Source organism: Pogoniulus pusillus, chromosome 9 (assembly GCF_015220805.1).
Source record: "Pogoniulus pusillus isolate bPogPus1 chromosome 9, bPogPus1.pri, whole genome shotgun sequence".
In the NCBI taxonomy this organism is placed as follows: domain Eukaryota; kingdom Metazoa; phylum Chordata; class Aves; order Piciformes; family Lybiidae; genus Pogoniulus; species Pogoniulus pusillus.
The window spans coordinates 37,977,433-38,001,592 of record NC_087272.1 but is presented as its reverse complement, the minus strand read 5'-3'; the positions used below and the strand labels follow the sequence as shown (position 1 = coordinate 38,001,592).

Sequence of the window (24,160 nt, the reverse complement as noted above, 5' to 3'; positions counted from 1 at the left end):
TGGTTGCCTGGGAGAAGAGGCCACCCCCCACCTGGCTACAATGTCCCTTCAGGTAGTTGTAGACAGCAATGAGGTCACCCCTGAGCCTCCTCTTCTCTAGGCTAAACAACCCCGGTAATTGTTTTACTTTCTGTGCTTACTGTGAGATGCTTAAGAAGCACTTAAGTAGTAAGCTTAAAACAATAGCATTGTATCTATTGTCTGTCTTCAGTATGAAAAGCCTGTTGTGTTTTTGTGCAGACAATCAACAGGAGGGTTTTCCACTTGAGAAGCTGAAGACAAGTTGACTGTCAGGGTGTATTTTCCTGTCAGATAAAGCAGAGAGACTCTGAAGTACTTTCCTTTTAAAACCCATGTGTGAGAAGGAAAAACAATATATTGCTGGAAAAAAATGTGCCAGCTGCCACTCTTCTTCCATGTCATTAATTTACTGCCTGGAATCCCTTCCCTGATCTGCAGAACCAGTTGCTTAGGGTTTTATCCAGTCAGTCCTCCAAGCTGTTATGGTGACCTCTCTGAAAAACTGTCTGGGGCATCAGTTGTGCTGGAAAAAAAACCCAACCAACCCTGTTTCTGTCTGCAAATGCAATTGCTAAACAGGAATTAGAGCAATTAATGGATCTGTTCACACAAGTGTTTTTGCAGGTGTAGCACTTAAGTCTGGTTAAGAGTGGTTTTTCCTACATGCTTAAGAAAATAGAGGCAGAGGAAAAAGGGATTTTTGTGGTGTGCTTTTGGTTTGGGTTTAATTATTTTCTTTCCCCTCTCCTTAATCATTGAGGATTAAAGCAGTGCTTGGTTCTTCCTGCCCGGCTGAGGAGTTTTATTAGCTGTCTCTACAGAAATTGTGAGATGGATATAGGGGAAATAAATGGAAACATTTAAGTTCTTGATGGAAACTTTGTTATAAAAAAGATGGTGTGTGTGTGGTGGTTTTTTATAGCTCAGTAGACCTCACTAACAGTTGGTAGGGCTTTTTCCCCACCTCCTGCTTCACTCATTTGAACATTAGTTCTTACTGTGCTGCCCGACTACAGGGATATTTCAGCTGAAGACCTTTGGTAGAATATGCTTACTTGCAAAGCACCTCACACTTGATGTCATTCAGATGATGTGAAACATCTATGACACATCTGCAAAGCACAAGATGAAAATGCTAGCAAGAGCCACAGGAGAGCTGCTTAATCTGTGGGTTGGAAAAGCTCTCTGTGTGTCAGACTAGGGATGTGCGAGGGAAATCTTTGAACCTCCTCTGTCCAATTTCTCTTTCTCAGGCTTCTGTTTGTTCTGGGGGTTTGTAACAGCATTCAGCAGTCATAAAATTCCTGGCTTCAACCTTTTTCTAAAGCTCTTTGAACTTAATCTATGATGATTCCATGACAGAATATCATAGGATGGCTCAGTTTGGAAGGGACATCAGAAATCATCTACTCCAACCTCTCTGCCGTGGGGTTAGGAGATCTCAACTAAACTTGGCTGCTCAAGGTCTCATCCAGCCTGGCCTTGAACACTCCCAGGGAGGAGGCAGCCACAACTATATTTATATAAAGACAACTTAACAAAAAACTCTCATTATAACAATGTATTTGTTGTAATGTCATCTGCTTATATATTGAGCACTATTCAGTGGTGTTCTTTGACACCTCAAATTAAACCTATTTGGCCTTCAAATGAGTTTGGAATGTTGTGGATTTTTTTTTCCTGAGAGTCTGTTTCAGCATCATCAAGAAGATTGTGGAGAAAGAAACACTGACCTGCTAACTGACTTTAGTCTTGGTTAGTTTTTGCACCATTACAGCTCTGGAATTGTACAGACAGTTGTTTGTATGCATATGTGTCTTGAAATTCTTGCTTTTAACACTCTCTTTGGCTGTGGAAATGCTGCTGGTTCTCTATCTGCAGCCAGCAACTGCTTGCATGAAAAGAGTTGACCTGGAGGGGTGCTTACAATCATGGAATTGTCATAGTTAGAGGGGACCACAAGGATCATCTAGTTCCTGCCCTCCTGTCTTGGGCAGGGACACCTCACACGAGATCATGTTGCTCAGAGCCACATCTAGCCTGACCTTAAAGATCTCCAGGGATGAGGCTCCCACCACCTCCCTGGGTGACCTGTGCCAGTGTCTTACCACTGTCATGGTGAAGAACTTCTTCCTAACATCCCACTTCTAAATAATCACAGAATCAGTCAAGGTTGGTGGGGACCACAAGGATCATCCTCTTCCAACCCTTCTGCCATGGGCAGGGACACCCTATCCTAGACCAGGTTGGCCAGAACCTCATCCAGTCTGGCCTTAAACACCTCCAGGCATGGAGCCTCAACCACCTCCCTGGGCAACCCATTTCAGGCTCTCACCCCACTCTCCTGGTGAGACTTTCACTTCTAACTTTGTTCCATTTCTCCCAGTCCTGTCACTTCCTGACACCCTAAAACGTCCTTCCCCAGCTTTCTTGTAGCCCCCTTCAGATATTGAAAGGCCACAATAAGGTCTCCTCAGAGCTTTCTCTTCTCCAGACTAAACAATCTGTGTCTGCTTAATTTAAAAGAAAGAGCAACTTCTTCTTGAAGAGGTAGAGTAACTGCACAAGCTGCAGTAAGGACTCAATATTGCAGTTTCAATCCACATTATATCACTGTGGAATGGAAGCCAGAAGTCTTCAGGGGACTGGTAAATGCCTGTCCTTTGGCTGGCAGCTACTGAAAACATCTGTGTCTTCATGCAAAACAAATACTTGAAAGGCAGGGAGACAATGAGAGGTGGTTTCTCAGCGGTTTGGGTGAAGCACAAGTGGTGCAGCTACTTCTGATATCTCCTACACGGTAGCAGAGCTTTCCTGTGGAAACTCTTGAGGTCCCCTCCCTTGTGCTTCTGCCCAGCGTGGCTTAACGCATCCTGCCTCGCTCAGTCTGGACACTTCCCACTTACAGTGCACCACTAATGGTCTCACCTCTGCTCCTTAGCTCCTCCTCAGCATGCCTGGCTCAGAAAGACTTAGTTCTGGTGCAGACAATGCAATAAAAAGAGAAAGAAAAAATAATGTCTAATCCCTTGATTTAAGGGTCTAAGAATTCAGGCTAAAAGGTGCAGCAGAGTCAGGGAAAGAATAACAGTGTTGTGAGAGGAAATGAGCTCTTTCTCTCTTTAAGGGCTGCTTAGCTTCAGCTCTCCATTTTAGCCACATTTCATTGGCTTTTCTGTGTGAGTGATGAAAAATAGTCCTGGTGTGGACAGAATTGACAGTCTTGACACCTCTGTGTATTTCCATTCCTAGGCAGTCTGCTGGCTGGCAGCAATTCTTTCACACACATCAGCTTGAAAAGAGGAGGTGGTTTTGAAAGTGGAGAACTGGGAAGGTGTAAAGTTTGCTTTGGTATCTTCCTTATAGAGGAAGTAATTTCAGCCTCGGCAGCTGGTTTGAAAATGAACCCTCCCATCTTTCACTGTGACAGTGAGAAGGCTTCTTCTTAGTAGTTGATATAGAAAAAATAGCAAGTGAGAGAAGGCCACAGGTCTTCTGTAGTCTCTCAAGTCAGTATCAGGAACAGTGTGGGCAGCAGGACAAGGGAGGTTCTTCTTCCACTGGTCAGGACACCCCTGGAGTGCTGTGTCCAGTTGTGGGCTCCTGAACTGCAGAGAGCTGTTGAGGTGCTGGAAGGTGTGGAGAGAAGGGCAGCAAGGCTGGGGAGGTGCCTGGAGCAGAGCCCTGTGAGGAGAAGCTGAGGGAGGTGGGGGTGTGCAGCCTGCAGCAGAGGAGGCTCAGGGCAGAGCTCATTGCTGTCTGCAGCTGCTTGCAGGGAGGCTGTAGCCAGGTGGGGTTGGGCTCTTCTGCCAGGCAATCAGCAACAGAAGAAGGGGACACAGCCTCAAGCTGTGCCAGGGCAGGTTCAGGCTGGATGTTAGGAGGAAGTTGTTGTCAGAGAGAGTGATTGGCATTGGAATGGGCTGTCTGGGGAGTCACCATCCCTAAAGGTGCTCAAGAGCAGGCTGGATGAGGCACTTGGTTTTAATTAGCAAGGTCAGGTGATAGGTTGGACTGGATCTGAGAGGTCTCTTCCAAATTGGTTGATTCACAGGAACAGTGACAGTGGCTGTGAAATCTCAGGCATCAATCAAAGAGCCCATATGTTTGAGATGTATGTTGGACCACTTCTGTTTCTAATTCTGGAGGTGTATGTGTGTGCTTGGTCTCTGGTCATTTGCTCTCTGTGGTTTGGCTTTTCTTTAGGCAAACCTACATTCACAATTGGCAGTTCTGTATTGCTTAACAGTAAAGCTTATCAGCTCTTAATTCCTTAGACACCCAGTTTCATAGCAGTGATGCCATAGCTGGTCTGACTTACTGGTAGCTGTAGCACAGAACCTTTGAGTTTTTGCAGTGTTCTTTGTATGGAAATCTCAACATCATGCTTGTCATCATTCACTTGGATCCTTTTTTAAGGAGGAGAGGGGGAAAATCTGGCTGCTTCTGTTCTGGGATTGTGTAAGGATGTGTTGTCTCCCTGTTCCTGCTTGCATGGGAATGGCTATGATTCAGAGCGTGCACTACTCTGGGATTTGCTTGGAAATGCAAGTCCTAATTTGAGGAAAATCTGCCAGTTGAAGAGATTCTTCTGTTTGAAAGATTTTGTGTGACACATCAGTTCGAGGAACAAGCAAGAGGTTAGTGACAGGAAGCCAGATTCCTTATCGGTCTGTGGGATCAAGAATAACTTTGATCTCCACAGGAACTTCTAATGAGCTCAGGAAGGCATTGTGTTCTTGCTGGTGACTTCAAGATAAGAGCAGCTATTAACTAATTCAGAAACACTACATATTTGGGGGCTTTTTAATGAAATGGGAGTAATAATTCAGTCGGTGAACCTAACATTTGTGCTGTATGCTTAGCCTCTGATGGAAATATTTTGCAGTCTCAAGTTGTGCCAGGGCAGGACTAGGTTGGATGTTAGGAGGAAGTTGTTGTCAGAGAGAGTGATTGGCATTGGAATGGGCTGCCCAGGGAGGTGGTGGAGTTGCCATCCCTGGAGGTGTTGAAGCAATGACTGCCTGGGGCACTTAGTGCCATGGTCTAGTTGATTGTATAGGGCTGGGTGCTAAGTTCAACTGGATGAGCTTGGAGCTCTCTCCAACCTGGTTGATGCTGTAAGTTCTTCGCTGAGAAAGTGATTGGCATTGGGATGGAGGTGGTGGTGGAGTCGAGGTCCCTGGAGATGTTCAAGAGAAGACTGGCTGAGGCACTTAGTGCCATGGTCTAGTTGACTGTATAGGGCTGGGTGCTAGGTTGGACTGGACGAGCTTGGGGGTCTCTTCCAGTCTGGTTGATTCTGTGATTTCTGCTTCACTTCTAATGCTAAGTAGTTGAAGCCAAGCTCTTAAAAGAAAGAAAATAACCTAAAGCACTCCAGAAATCCCCAACACTAAAAACCCTACCACTTGTTCAGAAAAACCTCTCCAAACCCCTCCCTGCCCCCATACAGAGCAAATAAAAGTGAAGTGATGGAAAGAAAATTGAAAGAAATGCTGGCACTTAGTTGTTGCTTTCATTTCTAAGGCAACAAAATCAGATTTCCTTGGAGGAAAAACACAGGGAGAACCAGAACTATTTGCATGCTTACGCTGGAAAAAAAAAAACCAAAGTCCAACAATTAACACAACTGCAGAAAGATCAAAATTGCTGAAGTTTAAAGTAGTTTTAATGCAAAATAATAGCTACAATAAATTGACACTGATGCAGAGATAGTTTGCTGCAGAATTGTGTGTTGCTTTGTCCTTTCTTATCCTGGTCCTTAGGTGTGTGGCTGTGGAGTTCCATTCACTGAACCAGTCCAAGGAAACCGTGAATGTGAAGTAGTTTGGGAGTTGTCAAACAGGATATTAAATTATGTGAGAGATATGATAGCCTCTTAACTTTTAAAGTTTGGATCATTTTGACATGCAAAGTGAATTCCTTCAGATACATCAGGTTTTCACAAGTGATTGGTCCAAACTGTCACAGAATCACCAATAAACTGTTGTGTCCCTCTGCATCCAGTTTGCTGGGTTATGTTCATAGAATCAAGCAGGATGGAAGAGACCTCCAAGCTCAGCCAGTCCAACCTAGCACCCAGCCCTGTCCAGTCAACCAGACCATGGCACTAAGTGCCTCATCCAGGCTTGGTTTCAACACCTCCAGCCACGGCGACTCCACCACCTCCCTGGGCAGCCCATTCCAATGCCAATCACTCTCTCTGCCAACAACTTCCTTCTAACATCCAGCATAGACCTGCCCTGGCACAGCTTGAGGCTGTGTCCCCTTGTTCTGTTGCTGGTTGCCTGGAAGAAGAGACCAACCCCACCTGGCTGCAGATTCCCGTCAGGTAGCTGTAGCCAGCAGTGAGGTCTGCCCTGAGCTTCCTCTTCTGCAGGCTGCACACCCCCAGCTCTCTGTTATCTCTGTATTTTGTGTTTAAAGAAAAAAAAGAGATATGAGACTGGGTTACAGTTCCAATAGGAAAAAAAAGTGGTTATTTTAAAAGTGCAGCATATAGGGGAGGAGGGGGGGGGAAGAAATGAGTTTTTCTTCCTAGTCTTACCATTCCTTCTGTGAAATAATGACAGAATCATAGAATCAACCAGGTTGTAAGAGACCTCCAAGATCATCCAGTCCAAGAGTGTCCTGTTAATGGGCAAATAAATATAATGCAGCTGTGGTACCTCTTAAGATTTTAATCCCATTGTGGTACCTTATTGCAGACTCAACTTTAAAACAGTTTTATTCTGCTCTCAGTTCACTGTGTCCAATATTGACTTTTTTTGAGGGAAAAGCAGATTGTTGTCGTTGGAATAAGACAAAACATTACAAATTCTGCTTCTATTCTGAGACTCGAGAAGGAAAACTTCCCTGTACTCCCCCCTCCTCCCACTGCCACCTCCCCCTAAATGCTTGGCTGCTGTCGTAGTTGCTCTATTTCCTCAGCACGTTCACTCCCACTTGGAAGAGTGATGTCAGGTTTAAATTAGCAAGCTGGAGAAAATAGTAGCGATGCTCATCTGGTGTGTGCTAAGGGCTGTGTTTAGTGTGGCTGCAAAGATGCTCAGGCTCTGAGGAGCTGCAAACGGAGGTAGTGACCACTCGCTGTGACCTCAACCCCACTCACCTTTTCAAGAGGCAAAACTTACTCCCTTCCTGTATGCTACTGGAGCTGAGCTCTGCGGTTGGAACAGCTTAGGCTGCCCAGGGAGGTGGTGGAGTCGCTGTCCCTGGAGGTGTTCAAGAGAGCTGGATGAGGCGCTTGGTGCCATGGTCTAGCTGAGTGGATAGGGCTGGGTGCTAGGTTGGGCTGGCTGAGCTTGGAGGTCTCTTCCAACCTGCTTGGTTCTGTGATTCTATACCTCCAGCAGCAGTGTCCTAGCTGGAGGAATAGTTTTCACTTCGGGCTTTTTGTTTGTCCTGCCGATGTGGTCAAGAAGCTGGGTGAAGGCAAGGGGCAAGTGCCCGGAGGTTTGCAGTGCATGCTGGCACCTTGCTGGCCCTGCAGCACCTCCAGCGGCGTTGTGGCCGCTTTTCGGAACCAGCTTTGCCACAAAGCTGCCCTGAGCCGCTGCCTTCGGCCAGCGCCGCAGAGCAGCCCTCCGAGCCGCGCACGCTTCCCAGCCGTGCGGCAGGGCGGGGGCTGTGCCGTGCGGGCCAACGAGTCCCGGTTCGAAGCAGCCTGCCTCCGAGGGCGGCGTTGGCAGCTGGCCGGGCACTGCCCGGCGCGGCGCCGGCTGAGGGCGCTGCGGGCACAGCCCTTCCTTCCCCCGCAGCGCCGGGCGCGGGGAGCCCGGGCCGGGAGGTGCAGGGTTCCGAGGTTCCTCGGTGCCTTACCGGCACAGGAATCCCCTGGAGGCCAAAAGGCACCGCCGCGCTTCCTCCCGTCTGCGAACCCCCCCTGCCTTGCCGGCTTGCGCGGCAGATACAAAGGCAGCAGGGGGGGTGTGCTCCGCGGCCGCACGCAGGGCTGCGCTGGGCTCCGCTGCAGCGGAGTGGGATGCTTACAGATACTCGGTGTTAGGAAACTGGAGGCTTGCCATGCAAGTTCTTCACCGAGAGAGTGATTGGCATTGGAATGGGCTGCCCAGGGAGGTGGTGGAGTGGCCGTGGCTGGAGGTGTTGCAGCCAAGCCTGGCTGGGGCACTTAGTGCCATGGTCTGGTTGGTTGGGCAGGGCTGGGTGCTAGGTTGGGCTGGCTGAGCTTGGAGCTCGCTTCCAACCTGCTTGGTTCTATGATCGTTCTTCATGAAGAGACTCATCAAATAACAGGTTTGTGGTGGGGTGTAGGGCAGTGAGGCTCTCCTCCAAAAGGGTGCTTCCCTCTGTGTGTGGGGTCTGTTTTGTAGCTGTCTTTTACTTATAAGCGTGGTGAAAATTCTCTAGGCAGGCAGACTCAAGGCAGTGGCAAGTGAGATCGTGTCACAGATCTTTCTTACACTGACTGTGTTCTCTTTGGCAGCTTTCAGAGCGCTTCGTTGCTAAGGTCATAGAATCAGCCAGGTTGTAAGAGAGCTCCAAGCTCATCCAGTCCACCCTAGCACCCAGCCCTGGCCAATCAACCAGACCATGGCACTAAGTGCCTCATCCAGGCTTTGCTTCAACACCTCCAGGGGTGGCAACTCCACCATCTCCCTGGGCAGCCCATTCCAATGCCAATCACTCTCTTTGCCAACAACTTCCTCCTAACATCCAGCCTAGACCTGCCCTGGCACAGCTTCAGACTGTGTCCCCTTCTTCTGTTGCTGTTTGCCTGGCAGCAGAGCCCAACCCCACCTGGCTACAGCCTCCCTGCAGGCAGCTGCAGGCAGCAATGAGCTCTGCCCTGAGCTTCCTCTGCTGCAGGCTGCACACCCCCAGCTCCCTCAGCCTCTCCTCATAGGGTTTTTGGTTCGGGCCTCTCACCAGCTTTGTTGCTCTTCTCTGGACATGTTCCAGTATCTCAACATCTCTCTTGAATTGAGGAGCCTAGAACTGGACACTCTGTGTCCACCTGCATAATAAGAACACTCTTTCATCTAGCTTGGGCCTTTTTGAATTAGGTATAACTTCAAATATCTAATTACCCTCTTCTTTGCAAAGTACAGTTTGGGAGGTGGTTAGTTGATGGTTGGAAGTATTCTCAGTCTTACAGAAGTGTCTGAATTTCTCTCTTTTTGTTCCCAAAGAGCAAAGTAGCTCTGTGGCAAGATTTCAAAGGTAAACAAGCAATAAAACCCAAATCTATAGAACATAATGCTGTTATGAATAAATGATTGCTTGAGCTTGTCATGCCTTATGGTCTTTTATAATCACAAATCATCCTTATAGTATCTCATAAGGCCACCAGGATGCTCAGAGGCTGCAGCAGCTCTGCTGGGAGGACAGACTGAAAGAGTTGGGGCTGTGCAGGCTGGAGCAGAGGAGGCTCCCAGGGAACCTTCTTGTGGCCTTCCAGGATATGAAGGGGGCTACAAAAGAGCTGGGGAGGGACTTTTGAGGGGGTGAGGGAGTGGCAGGAGTGGGGGGAATGGAGCAAAGCTGGAGGTGGGGAGAGTGAGGCTGGAGGTGAGGAGGAAGTTGTTGAGCAGGAGAGTGGTGAGAGGCTGGACTGGGTTGCCCAGGGAGGTGGTTGAGGCCCCATGGCTGGAGGTGTTTGAGGCCAGGCTGGCTGAGGCTGTGTGCAGCCTGCTCTAGGGTAGGGTGTCCCTGGGCATGGCAGGGGGGTTGGAACTGGCTGCTCCTTGTGGTACCTTCCAACCCTGACTGATTCTGTGATCATTCTGGAAAAGTATAAAGTGCTCCTCTGAGAATACCTTTTGTGTACCTTTTCTTTTGTATTGATGGGGAAAAAAAAGCCAACAACCTGTGAGCGATGCTGTTGCCCAGATACATTTTTTTTACTAGGTGTCCCAAATCCTTCAGTGCAGGAAAAATATTCTATCAATGTGTTTGTTTTTATGCTAAGGTCAGAATTTTGTATTCATTTGCATGGGGAGAAGTTGTGAAGAATTTGGTATTTATTTACAAGGGAGATACAGAATGATTTGAATATTTGGGAGATGTTAATGCAGCACTGAATACAAAAGGTGTCATGTTTTCATGGAATGGCTTAGGTTGTAAGGGACCTTAGAGATCATTGCTCCAACCTTCCCATCATGGTCAGGAGAACCTCTCAACTGCTCAAGGCTTCATCCAGCCTTGAACACCCCAAGGGAGGAGGCAGCCACAAATTCAAGAGTCTCAGCACACTCCTGCTGAAGGACTCAGCTCCAATCTAACCCTGCTCTGCCTCAGCTTCAAACCATTCCCCCTTGTCCTGTCTCTAGACACCCTCCCAAAAAGTCCCTGTGCAGTCTCCCTCTAGGATCCCTTCAGGTATTGGCAGGCAGCTCTAAGGTCCCCCTGGAGCCTTCTCTTCTCCAGGCTGAATATCCCCAGCTCCCTCAGCCTGTCCTCACAGCAGAGGTGTTTCAGCTCTTGGAGCATCTTTGTGGCCTCTGAAGTCCCTCCAACAGCTCTGTGTTCTTATGGTGGGGACACCAGTCTGTATAGAACTTGAAAAATGTCCTAACTGGCAGCTTTAATGAACTTGTACCAAATTGTTCAAGTTGTGGCATTAACTAGGTCTAAGACTTCAAAAGTGTGATAGCAGAGTTGGTCAGTATAGGGCTGATAGCTTGATCCAATTGAGCAGCCTCTTGAGAGGCTACTGCAACTCTTGGCATCTGAAACAGTTACTGTCTACCTTGGCCTATTTTCTTCTTCAGGAGCTGGACACAGCAGTGGATTTCAGATTCAATGCCTTCTTTTGGGGGAATGTGCATTGAAATGTATATGTATTTACTTTGGACAGCTGTATTGAATGCTTTCTGTCTACTTGGACACTGAGCTGCTTTCATGAAAACAAGCATGCAGGCTGCCACTCAGCCTTTCAGAATGAGTGGTAGTCAATGTCCTCTGAGTGATGTGGGAATGCTACCTAGCAGCATGCCTGTGGATCTCTGATTCAAGTCTAGGAAACAGAAGAATGTTTTCCATCATGCAAAAATCTGTATTCCTAAATGTAGAAAGCATGAAGGAAGAGTCTTCTGTGCTAACATATTTGGTTCTTTTTGCCTCATTCTGATCTTTCTGCTTCAAAATGCAAGACATCTTTAGTAAGGGCTCCTGTAAGCTGAATACAGAGCAGTGTTTGAACTTCCCTTAACAAACAAACAAAAATGTGTAAACCAGGCATGTATGGAGAAGTAGCCTTTGGCTTGAAGTGAATATTGGCTACCATGAGGCAGGTTAGGAGAAGCAGCCCCAGGGACCAAGTGGGTATCAGCCACCATGAGGCAGGTTAGGAGAAGCAGCCCCAGGCACCAAGTGGGTATCAGCCACCATGAGGCAGGTTAGGAGAAGCAGCCCCAGGCACCAAGTGGGTATCAGCCACCATGAGGCAGGTTAGGAGAAGCAGCCCCAGGCACCAAGTGGGTATCAGCCACCATGAGGCAGGTTAGGAGAAGCAGCCCCAGGCACCAAGTGGGTATCAGCCACCATGAGGCAGGTTAGGAGAAGCAGCCCCAGGCACCAAGTGGGTATCAGCCACCATGAGGCAGGTTAGGAGAAGCAGCCCCAGGCACCAAGTGGGTATCAGCCACCATGAGGCAGGTTAGGAGAAGCAGCCCCAGGGACCAAGTGGGTATCAGCCACCATGAGGCAGGTTAGGAGAAGCAGCCCCAGGCACCAAGTGGGTATCAGCCACCATGAGGCAGGTTAGGAGAAGCAGCCCCAGGCACCAAGTGGGTATCAGCCACCATGAGGCAGGTTAGGAGAAGCAGCCCCAGGGACCAAGTGGGTATCAGCCACCATGAGGCAGGTTAGGAGAAGCAGCCCCAGGGACCAAGTGGGTATCAGCCACCATGAGGCAGGTTAGGAGAAGCAGCCCCAGGCACCAAGTGGGTATCAGCCACCATGAGGCAGGTTAGGAGAAGCAGCCCCAGGGACCAAGTGGGTATCAGCCACCATGAGGCAGGTTAGGAGAAGCAGCCCCAGGGACCAAGTGGGTATCAGCCACCATGAGGCAGGTTAGGAGAAGCAGCCCCAGGCACCAAGTGGGTATCAGCCACCATGAGGCAGGTTAGGAGAAGCAGCCCCAGGCACCAAGTGGGTATCAGCCACCATGAGGCAGGTTAGGAGAAGCAGCCCCAGGCACCAAGTGGGTATCAGCCACCATGAGGCAGGTTAGGAGAAGCAGCCCCAGGCACCAAGTGGGTATCAGCCACCATGAGGCAGGTTAGGAGAAGCAGCCCCAGGGACCAAGTGGGTATCAGCCACCATGAGGCAGGTTAGGAGAAGCAGCCCCAGGCACCAAGTGGGTATCAGCCACCATGAGGCAGGTTAGGAGAAGCAGCCCCAGGCACCAAGTGGGTATCAGCCACCATGAGGCAGGTTAGGAGAAGCAGCCCCAGGGACCAAGTGGGTATCAGCCACCATGAGGCAGGTTAGGAGAAGCAGCCCCAGGGACCAAGTGGGTATCAGCCACCATGAGGCAGGTTAGGAGAAGCAGCCCCAGGGACCAAGTGGGTATCAGCCACCATGAGGCAGGTTAGGAGAAGCAGCCCCAGGCACCAAGTGGGTATCAGCCACCATGAGGCAGGTTAGGAGAAGCAGCCCCAGGGACCAAGTGGGTATCAGCCACCATGAGGCAGGTTAGGAGAAGCAGCCCCAGGGATCAAGTGGGTATCAGCCACCATGAGGCAGGTTAGGAGAAGCAGCCCCAGGGATCAAGTGGGTATCAGCCACCATGAGGCAGGTTAGGAGAAGCAGCCCCAGGCACCAAGTGGGTATCAGCCACCATGAGACAGGTTAGGAGAAGCAGCCCCAGGGATCAAGTGGGTATCAGCCACCATGAGACAGGTTAGGAGAAGCAGCCCCAGGGATCAAGTGGGTATCAGCCACCATGAGACAGGTTAGGAGAAGCAGCCCCAGGGACCAAGTGGGTATCAGCCACCATGAGGCAGGTTAGGAGAAGCAGCCCCAGGGATCAAGTGGGTATCAGCCACCATGAGGCAGGTTAGGAGAAGCAGCCCCAGGGACCAAGTGGGTATCAGCCACCATGAGGCAGGTTAGGAGAAGCAGCCCCAGGGACCAAGTGGGTATCAGCCACCATGAGGCAGGTTAGGAGAAGCAACCCCAGGGATCAAGTGGATATTGGCCACCATGAGACAGGTTAGGAGAAGCAGTGCCAGGGATCAAGTGGTTATCAGCCACCACGAGATAGGTTATTTCTGTACTTTTTCTGGAGGGTGATTTGAATATTAAAAGTTGCTAATACAGCCTCAGAGCCACAAACCAGAACTTAAAGAGGGGGATCAGGAGTGACCTCATTGCTGTCTGCAAGTATCTCAAAGAAGGTTGTAGCCAGGTGGGGGTGGTCTCTTCTCAGATGACCAGCAACAGAAGAAGAGGACACACTCTCAAGTTCTGCCAGGGCAGGTCTAGGCTGGATGTTAGGAGGAAGTTGTTGTCAGAGAGAGTGATTGGCATTGGAATGGGCTGCCCAGGGAGGTGGTGGAGTTGCCACCCCTGGAGGTGTTGAAGCCAAGCCTGGCTGGGGCACTTAGTGCCGTGATCTGGTTGTTTGGCCAGGGCTGGGTGCTAGGTTGGACTGGCTGAGCTTGGAGGTCTCTTCCAACCTGCTTGATTCTATGATTCTGTGAATGTTTCTATCTTCATGTCAAGTGTCTACAAGCATGTGGGAATGGGCTTCAGCTGTGGTGCTGCTAGACACTTTGTTTATGAAGCTGGTAGGTAGACTTTCTGTGTGATAAGTATTATCTGCCAAATGCAGATGAACCCTCTCTCTGCACCTCTTGAAAATGAAGAGCTACTGAAACCTGTCAGCCATTTGAAAATGCCTGTGTTTTATTAGTGCCTAAAGCTGCTGCGGTGCTAAACGTGGTGTCTGCTGCAAGTGCAGCGTTTAGCATGCATTGGTTAATGTACAGACCTGTTGTTGTTTGGTTTTCTTATCAGTCCCCACAGCTAGACGTCTTTAAAATCTGCCTGGGAGCAGCTGGCAGCTGACGTGCTGCTGTTGGCACCACCCAGGTTCAACATGACATCAGTAGGAGAAGTCTTACCTCTCTGCTCAAGGAAGTTGGTGTGGGAGCCGCGCTCTGTAACGTGGAGCTGAACTGCCGGAGTGATTGGTGCTGGGAAGGCAGAGGGCATGTAAAAAAATGGAATTCCTGAAAAAAATTGTTCCCAGCGTTTCTGGAGATGCAGTTCTGGATGCTGGGAGTCCTGCCAGGGAAACCTCCCCACGGCTGCTGAAGATGAGACGTGTCAGGCTGTTTGCACTAGGACAGACCATAGATGAAGATGAGGAGGCACATGTTTTACATCCTGGTGACAGTATGTATCCCTGCCAGCAACCTGCTCAAAGCTGATCACTAAGCTGTGTCTTCTGGTCAGGATTATTTTGCTAAATTGATGAATTTGACTCTCTAAGACTTTTTTTGTGTCAGAGTTGTGGTGAAGTTGCCTGTAACAGTGAAGTAGTTCTAAAACTGCCACACTAAGCCTGGTAATGACCTACCTGAAAGCAGTTTTAAGAGCATTTCTAACGTAGTCCTTGTGTTTTTGCAGGGCTGTGGGACTTTTTTCCCCTCTTTCTGGGATAAATATTCCTCTTTAAGTTGTTAAATGAGGCTGTTAACTATGATTAAGCACTAAGAGTTGATGGATGTGTGCTGCACAGAGCTCTGACTGCACTGCAGGGTTCAAATTTTCCGTCTCCTTTTTCCTCCCTGGTTTTCAGATCCCCAAATTTTTTTGAAGGAGTTAAGAGGGAGTTTGTTTGTTTTTTTTTTTTTTTTTGGTGTATGGTTTTAGGTTTCTTTATTTGTTTTGTTGGTTTTGTTTGGTTTTTACTATTGATTATTTTACTAGTGGCTACTTTACTATTTCATTTCATTTCAACTAACACTTTCCTCTTGTAGTGTTTTGAAGATTGCATTTTGTTGTTGGTTTTTTTTTTCCCCAATCAACCTAATGTGTAAATTAAGTGAAGTTAAAATATGGACATTGTAGAGAGAATTTTTACCCTAAAGAGATATATAGTTTTACTCCCTGTGAGTCTCTCAATGTTAATGTGTTGTGCTAACAAGAAGTAGAATGAGTTAATGTTCCCTGTTCAGACAGTTCAGCTGAGTGGCAGTGGAAAATTGAGTTTTACTTTTCTGTCTCTTTGCCTCCTGCTAAAATAGCAAGGTCCTGAACCTTTATGATCTTACTTCCTGATGGCTCTCAGATGCAGAGTGTTTACCCTTGGCTATGTGGTGGCTATTTTCAGGAATTAGTGGGGCCTTGAATTTTTTTCCTTATGTGTCTAACTGCATGGATAAGAGATGGTGACATCTGTTTTATCAGGTGGTGGCCCTTAACTCTGGCACTGTGGGGTTGTGATAGTAGGAGAGTTGGGATTTCCTTGGAAAGGTTTTCATTGGCCTTTCTGATTGTGATATGAATCACTTCTTGTTTTTTAATGTGTTAATTGGTAGCTAGGGGCAGCAAGGACAGCTCTGCTTTGTTAAATGTCTTGTTGCTGTGTGTAACAAATTAGAACAAGTTGATTTTGTAATGGTGTGGAGTAGTAAAAACTTCTTACACAATAAAATCTGCTAGGAATGTTCTTAGAATCACAGAATCAGGCAGGGCTGGAAGGGACCACAAAAATCATCTACTACCAACCCCCCTGCCATGCCCAGGGACACCCTACCCTAGAGCAGGCTGCACACAGCCTCAGCCAGCCTGGCCTTAAACACCTCCAGCCATGGGGCCTCCCTGGACAACCCCTGCCAGCCTCTCACCACTCTCCTGCTCAACAACTTCCTCCTCACGTTCAGGCTGACTCTCCCCACCTCCAGCTTTGCTCCAATCCACCCAGTCCTGTCACTCCCTGATATCCTGAATAGTCCTTCCCCAGCTTTTTGTAGCCCTCCTTCAGATACTGAAAGGCCACAGTGAGTGGCCTTCTTGCTTACACATTTGAAAACACTGCTCAGAAACTCAAAGTATCTGAAAGGATGATGTTCTTCTAGCTTTGCTCTAGAGCCCTGAAGTATACACTTGGATAGTGCTGTGATGTGCACAGCTCAAGTATCTCCATAGACATAGAACTGTAAAATGGTATGGGTTGGAAGGGAGCCCTAAAGTCCAATGCCCTCTGCAGTCAGCAAGGACATCCTCAACTAGATCAGGTTGCCCAAAGCCCTCTTGGGCCTCACCTTTAATACCTCCAGGGATTGGACCCCTGACACCTGCCTGGGCACCCTGTTCTGGTGTTCCACTACTGTTCCTAACATCCAGTCTAAATCTGCTCCTCTCTAGTTTGACTCTTAGCTTGCCTATTCTACTTCTGTGATGTGCTAAATTTCACAGTATCACCAAGGTTGGAAGAGACCTCACAGATCATCAAGTCCAACCCTTTAGCACAGAGCTCAAGGCCAGACCATGGCACCAAGTGCCACGTCCAGTCCTGCCTTGAACAGCTCCAGGGACGGCGACTCCACCACCTCCCCGGGCAGCCCATTCCAGTGTCCAATGACTCTCTCAGGGAAGAACTTTCTCCTCACCTCCAGCCTAAATCTCCCCTGGCACAGCCTGAGGCTGTGTCCTCTTGTTCTGGTGCTGGCCACCTGAGAGAAGAGAGCAACCTCCTCCTGGCCACAACCTCCCCTCAGGTAGTTGTAGACAGCAATAAGGTCTCCCCTGAGCCTCCTCTTCTCCAGGCTAAGCAATCCCAGCTCCCTCAGCCTCTCCTCATAGGGCTGTGCTCAAGGCCTCTCCCCAGCCTTGTTGCCCTTCTGTTTTATTTATAGCTCTCACTTCTAAATAATATTTAATTTCAACTCTTACAGTTGCAGAGTAAACAAATTCATTGTGCCAAGTTAGAAGAAAATTCTGTAGTCTGTAGATGCCTTCATCTAGCCTCATTCAGTGCTCTGTCAATAGCTCAAGCAAACAAGGATAACAAACACAGACCACAGCAGTCCTGCTGTTGAAAATGAATTCTCCTCTTTTTGCTCATCTAACAGTTGTTGAATGGTGATTATTAGGAGTGGTGTGGAAAGCAGCAGTGCCTGACTACCAGCACTGAAGTGTGTGATGCCATCATTTGCCAAAGGCAGGCTTACAGTCTGTTCTGGGATCATGCTTTTACAATAGCAGAGAGTAGCTGAATCCTCTTTAAATTATCTGCTTATTTCTATTTTGGTCTCTTGGTAATGGAATGAGCTGTTCTGCTGGCACAGAGCAGGAGAACTGCTGTGTGTACCAGTTGGATATGCTGCAGAAGGCAGGTGCTGATCAAACAGGTAATAAAACAATAGAATGGTTTTGGGGGGGGAGGGGGAACAATCAAGCATTTACCTCCTTGGTGTCAGCAGATGTGGTGTTAATGTACCACAGAAATTCATATAATGAAGCTCTTCAGGAGCTTGATGTGTGTTCAAAGTCTAAGTGTTGTGTGCTGTAGATATGTTTGAAATTGAAAGTAAGGTAGTGTTGGTTTTTTCCTTTACCTTTCTGTTCCTTACTGCCTACTACTTAAGAACTTTCCTGTATTAATAAGAATTTAAATGAATTACCAAGTGAGCAATTAATTTGTGTCCTGTTTTAAAGCATAGAAGTTTTAGAAGGTCTTAAGCAAACACAAAACCTCCTATTCCTGGCATGCAAAGCCTGAAAGATGCATTTGGTGTTATCTGACCTAAATATTTTGTGTAGAATTCCAGTGATCAGCTGTGGAGGCTTTTTGTGATTTATTTTTGTTGTTGTTTTCCTAGGATTAAAACATTTATTCTTGCCACCTTTCAAAATGTGAACTCCACTGCTCCATACTTTATTTTGTAGCCAAACCAAAGACCTTGAGAGTATATGCAATAAAAATACATAGGTTCTGTCAACCTAGCTTCAAGTGTTCTTTAGAAACCTTTCATAGCTGTCTTGGTAGGTTTATGGTTCTGAGGTCCTGGGCTGCAGCAGAAGTGTGGCCAGCAGGTGGAGGGAGGTGATTCTCCCCTTCTACTCCACTCTGGTGAGACCCCACCTGGAGTACTGCATCCAGTTCTGGAGCCCCCCATAACAAGGAGGATGTGCATGTGCTGGAGTGTGTCCAGAGAAGGGCCACTGGGATATTCAGAGGGCTGCAGCAGCTCTGCTGGGAGGACAGACTGAAAGAGTTGAGGCTGTGCAGGCTGGAGAAGAGGAGGCTCCCAGGTGATCTTCTTGTGGCCTTCCAGGATCTGAAGAGGGCTACAAAAAAGCTGGGGAGGTACTTTTGAGGCTGTCAGGGAGTGCCAGGACTGGTGGGAATGGAGCAAAGCTGGAGGTGGGGAGAGTCAGCCTGGAGGTGAGGAGGAAGTTGTTGAGCAGGAGAGTGGTGAGAGGCTGGAATGGGTTGCCCAGGGAGGTGGTTGAGGCCCCATGGCTGGAGGTGTTTGAGGCCAGGCTGGCTGAGGCTGTGTGCAGCCTGCTCTAGGGTAGGGTGTCCCTGGGCATGGCAGAGGGGTTGGTAGTAGATGATTTTTGTGGTCCCTTCCAACCCTGACTGATTCTGTGATTCTGTTTGAACTCCAGAAACCTCCCACAAGTCACTCACTGAGGTATTTGCACATGGTTGTATGCATCACAACACTTAATAGATGTCAGTAAAGGAACAGGAAGGTGGTTGAAGTTTGCTGTAGCATTTTGAGAGTTGCTGTGTTCGCTGTCTCAAGCCACGATCCAAATCAGGTGTAGAAAGCTGACTTTGGGAGATCCAGACAAAGTATTTTCATACACCAAAAGCCACATGCAAATGTGTATGTCTGCAGACCCATGGGGAAAGTGTTTGATAGCCTCCTTTTCTTGCTGTTTGTAGCATTAAAGGAGGGACACCAGGGCTGCTCTGTGCAAGCCTGCAAATGGCATCTGCGCCTGTGCCCTCTTGGCTGCAGCCCTGTGCTTTGGTTGTGTGGTACTGAAGGGTGGCTAATACTGTGCAATAGTCTCAGAGGCCAGCTGTGTAAGGCAAATCTGCAGAGGCTGCACAGCAGAGGTTAGATTTCAGTGGTGTGAGTATGCTCCTTACTCACAGTGTCCATTTCTGTGTGTGGAAAACATCTCCTTTTGCAAACATGAAGAGAAGCAGGTTTAAAGTGTCTCTGCTAGGACAGCAGAAATGAGCCAACAGAAATGTCTTCTTTGGTGGTGTGGTAAACGAGTTACAGACTTGCAGTTGGCCCAGAGGGCTAAGAGCAAGGGCTGGGTACATAAACTGCCTGTGAGCACTCTGTCTCTGGAATACCAGCAGCTCTGCAGGGCACACTCAGCTCCATGTGGCATCTCTAATTAGTCTTGTACAGCAGAGGATGGCCAGGAGGCCCAGCATCTATCTGGAATTAAAGCAATTTCTGTGTCTGAGTTCTGAGTTCCAGTTAGAGATGTCTGGAGGGGTTAGTGGGCAACTAAGTACTATGGCTTTCCCCTCTCCTTACCCCTTCACCTCTGTTTGCTTCTTGCCTGCATTAAGAAATTGCCCCAGAAATGCTCTTTGAATGCTATTTACCTAAAAATCTTTACCCTCTCTCCTCTTTTCTCATCACAGCAGATAGCATTGTTGTGCTTGAGTAATGCCACAGGAAATTTTCCTGTGTATATTTTCTATTAAAAAATAATAAAGAACCTTTCCTGAAGGCCTCTGGAACCTGCTCTTGAAGTTCTCTGTGACAGAAGGGAGGGGAAGGGGATTTTGGTTCGATTTCTGAGTGCAGTTTTACAAGCAGATTGGACTGCTCTATCTGTTTGATGCCAGGGCTAAAGGCAGTGAGTGAAAAGGGCAAATCTCACTGCCAGCTGTGCAGCTCTTCCCCACCTCCTGCCAGTGTGGCCTTTCTCTGAGCTGATTCATTTCAAAAAGCCAGCAGAAAATGTTCTAACTTTATTTTTTTTGGGGGTGGGGGGGAAGAGGGCAGCATTCTGGAGATGAATTGGCAAAAGGAAAAGAGGAGGCTCAGGGGTGATCTTATTACTGTCTACAACTACCTGAAGGGACATTGTAGCCAGGTGGGGGGTGGCCTCTTCTCCCAGGCAACCAGCAACAGAACAAGGGGACACAGTCTCAAGTTGTGCCAGGGTAGGTCTAGGCTGGATGTTAGGAGGAAGCTCTTCACAGAGAGAGTGATTGGCATTGGAATGGGCTGCCCAGGGAGGTGGTGGAGGCACCGTCCGTGGGGGTCTTCAAGCAAAGCCTGGATGAGGCACTTAGTGCCATGGTCTGGTTGATTGGATAGGGCTGGGTGCTAGGTTGGACTGGATGAGCTTGGAGGTCTCTTCCAACCTGGTTGATTCTATGATTCTATAACTGGCCTGAGAGAACCCTTTTGGTCCGTAGCGAGGGCAGCATTAGAGGGGGGGGATCTTCCCATCACCAAAAGCAGCAGTCACCTTCTGGGTACCCTTATGGTTTCTATCTATTGATTGGTGGAAAATGAACTCTTTAATATTTTAGATCAATGGAAACATGAGCAGCTCTCCAGAGCTTTATTTTAAGTGCAGTGATGTTTTATGATTACTGCTTCTCTAAGCAGATCCAGTGACCCACTGGGTGAAGCTGGGGGTTGGGTTTTTTTTGTTCTGAAGGCATATTTGCTGAAGGTGGAATCAATAATGAACCTCAAATAGTATCCAGCAAATCATCTTAAAATTAAGCTCATGAGCAAAAGGGCTATGTCACTGACTTCTTCATTTTGCCATTAAAATGGAGCATCAACATCATTACATTTAACTCTTAAAACACAAAATAATTTCCCATTGGAATGGGCTGCCCAGGGAGGTGGTGGAGGCACCGTCCCTGGAGGTGTTCAAGAAAAGCCTGGATGAGGCACTTAGTGCCATGGTCTGGTTGACTGGATGGGGCTGGGTGCTGGGTTGGACTGGATGAGCTTGGAGCTCTCTTCCAACCTGGTTGATTCTATGATTCTGTGATTAATTACAAATGATATAGCTTGGTTCTAGCAGCTATCTCAAAGCCTGTATTTGCCTTTCTTAGAGATTATTTTCTTCATGTTGGAGTGAGTCCAGAGGAGAGACAACAAAGATGATCCAAGAGCTGGAGCAGCTCTGCTATAAGGATAAGCTAAGGGAGCTGGGGGTGTTCAGCCTGGAAAAGAGGAGGCTTCAGCTGGACCTTAAAGCTGCTTGCCAATAGCTGAAGGGATCCTGCAGTAAGGCTGCAGAGGGACTTTTCATTAGGATATCTATAGACAAGACAAGGGGGAATGGTTTGAAGTTGAGACAGAGTAGAGTTAGACTGGATTTTAGGAAGAAGTTTTTCAGTATAAGGGTGGTGAAGAGACTGGAATTGGCTGCCCAGGGAGGCTGTGGCTGCCTCCTGCCTGGGGCTGTTGAAGGCCAGGTTGGATGAGGCCTTGAGCAGCCAAGTCTAGTTGAGAGGCCCATGGCAGGGAGGTTGGAGTAGATCATCTCTGAGGTCGTTTTCTCCCTAAGCCAATCCCCAGTTAAGGGGAGCTGTGAAGTGCTAAAGTCAACATGGTAGAGAAATGATTGTGAAAATAATTTGCTATGCTACTGTAAAACCTTTCTCTCTGTCATATACTGGTGAGGTAAGGACATGAAAGTATCTGTTTAAATTCCTCGTGTCTAAATTATTCACAAGTCTTGAAAGCTGCTTTGAGGCAGAGAATAGTTTAACAACAACAATTTTGTTCCTTACTGATGTCACACTGTTAAACTCCTGCATGCAGGGAACAGCTTTTAAAACCTACCTGTGACCCTTCTGCCTCTATCTCTTTGTGATCCAAGGTGGACTGTGTAAGGAGCTGGACAATGTAGAGAATGAACCCTACCTGTGACACTTCTGCCTCTATCTCTTTGTGATCCAAGGTGGACTGTGTAAGGAGCTGGACAATGTAGAGAATGAACCCTACCTGTGACACTTCTGCCTCTATCTCTTTGTGATCCAAGGTGGAGTGTGTAAGGAGCTGGACAATGTAGAGAATGAACCTTACCTGTGACACTTCTGCCTCTATCTCTTTGTGATCCAAGGTGGACTGTGTAAGGAGCTGGACAATGTAGAGAATGAACCTTACCTGTGACACTTCTGCCTCTATCTCTTTGTGATCCAAGGTGGACTGTGTAAGGAGCTGGACAATGTAGAGAATGAACCCTACCTGTGACACTTCTGCCTCTATCTCTTTGTGATCCAAGGTGGACTGTGTAAGGAGCTGGACAATGTAGAGAATGAACCTTACCTGTGACCCTTCTGCCTCTATCTCTTTGTGATCCAAGGTGGAGTGTGTAGGGAACTGGACAATGAAGAGAATGAACCCTACCTGTGACCCTCCTACCTCTATCTCTTTGTGATCCAAGGTGGAGTGTGTAGGGAACTGGACAATGTAGAGAATGAACCCTACCTGTGACACTTTTGCCTCTATCTCTTTGTGATCCAAGGTGGAGTGTGTAAGGAGCTGAACAATGTAGAGAATGAACCCCACCTGTGACCCTTCTGCCTCTATCTCTTTGTGATCCAAGGTGGAGTGTGTAGGGAACTGGACAATGAAGAGAATGAACCCTACCTGTGACCCTCCTACCTCTATCTCTTTGTGATCCAAGGTGGAGTGTGTAGGGAACTGGACAATGTAGAGAATGAACCCTACCTGTGACACTTTTGTCTCTATCTCTTTGTGATCCAAGGTGGACTGTGTAAGGAGCTGGACAATGTAGAGAATGAACCTTACCTGTGACACTTCTGCCTCTATCTCTTTGTGATCCAAGGTGGAGTGTGTAAGGAGCTGGACAATGTAGAGAATGAACCTTACCTGTGACCCTTCTGCCTCTATCTCTTTGTGATCCAAGGTGGAGTGTGTAAGGAAGTGGACAATGTAGAAAATGAATATCTCAGCTTCTTTTAGATGAATGTTTTCCTTTTAAAAGCTCTTGTCCTTTGAAACACATTAAAATTGATCACTGGGCTAAAACAGATATCCAGAAGACCCCCCCCTCTGATGCTCAAGAAGTATTTGTAAGGTCAATATAGCATTTATCAGCAGTTGCCTATGAAGATGCCATGTCAGTGATATCAGCAGTTCAGATTTAAGTTGCAGGGTGTTCTGTTAACCACTTCTCCTGTTTTCAGTTGGAAAGGGGAAACAAAAATCCATTTTTCAAAGGCACAAGTTTTAATTTATAGGTGATCTAACCAGTCTTAATCTTCTTTAGCAGAGGTTTTTAGGTGTCTAATGAAAATGTCATTTGTAAATGGAAGAGTCAGATAGGACTTCCTCTAATTGATGGTACTTTAGATGGCTGTTGGCAAGTTCTGTTGGCTGCACTTGTTAGCTGGTTTAGTAGGCTCCCATATCTCTTTTGGTTTAAGCTCTTCAATAACAGAATGGTTCTCACCCTGTGAGTGCTGACTTTGTGTGCTCCTTCTAAAATGTATTGTGTGGATCCACACAGAGCAGAATAATTGAAACTGTCTCATCTTAATCAAGGGCTGCTTTGGAAAGCCTTTCCATTTTCAGTAAATGCCATCCTTGGTCTCTCTAACTTAGCACTGAAAAGCTTTTAAGTGCCCTTGAAATAAGGAAGTGTCACCAGTGCAGTCTTCCCTGGGAATGTTTTCTCAGTAAGTGCTGGTGAAAAATACCTGTGGTTGGGAGGCAGCATTCATGGCCTCGGCTGTGTTACAGATTGACAGTTTGCATTGGGTTGCAAGGGACCCTCAAAAGTCATCTTGTCCAAACCCCCTGCAGTCAGCAGGGATACCTCCATCTAGAGCAGGCTGCCCAGGGCCACATCAAATCTGGTCTTTAATGTCTCCAGGGGATAGGTCATCAACCACATCCTTGGGCAGCCTGTTCCACTATTTCACCATTCTCACTGTGCAGAACTTCCTCTGATGTGCAACCTTAATCTCCCCTGCTCCAGTTTCAAACCATTTCCCCTCATCCTATCACTGCAAGTCCTTCTAAGCAGTCCCTCCCCAGCTTTTCAGTTGGTCCTCTGCAGATGTTGAAATGCAGCTCCAAGGTCTCCCTAGAGCCTGCTATTCTCCAGAAGAGAAGAGCTGGTCTTCCTTTGTCCACTGATTACACCATTGCAGATAGCCACAGGGTTG

At 47.7% G+C, this 24,160-nt stretch overlaps 1 protein-coding gene across 8 annotated transcripts in view; it reads left to right on the top strand.

The window, feature by feature from the left end:
• The window catches only part of FRYL (FRY like transcription coactivator), a 245,094-nt gene that overhangs the window by 24,614 nt on the left and 196,320 nt on the right, over positions 1-24,160 (top strand). For 6 of the 8 annotated variants that reach the window (XM_064149246.1, XM_064149250.1, XM_064149244.1 and 3 more), the window contains exon 3: positions 14,011-14,391. The exons of 1 other annotated variant lie outside the window; for it this stretch is intronic. In XM_064149246.1, coding sequence (XP_064005316.1) covers positions 14,217-14,391 — 175 coding nt within the window. In that variant the 5' untranslated portion in view covers positions 14,011-14,216. The remainder of the gene's footprint in view (positions 1-14,010; positions 14,392-24,160) is intronic. One more of the 8 variants, XM_064149243.1, reaches the window with a different exon arrangement.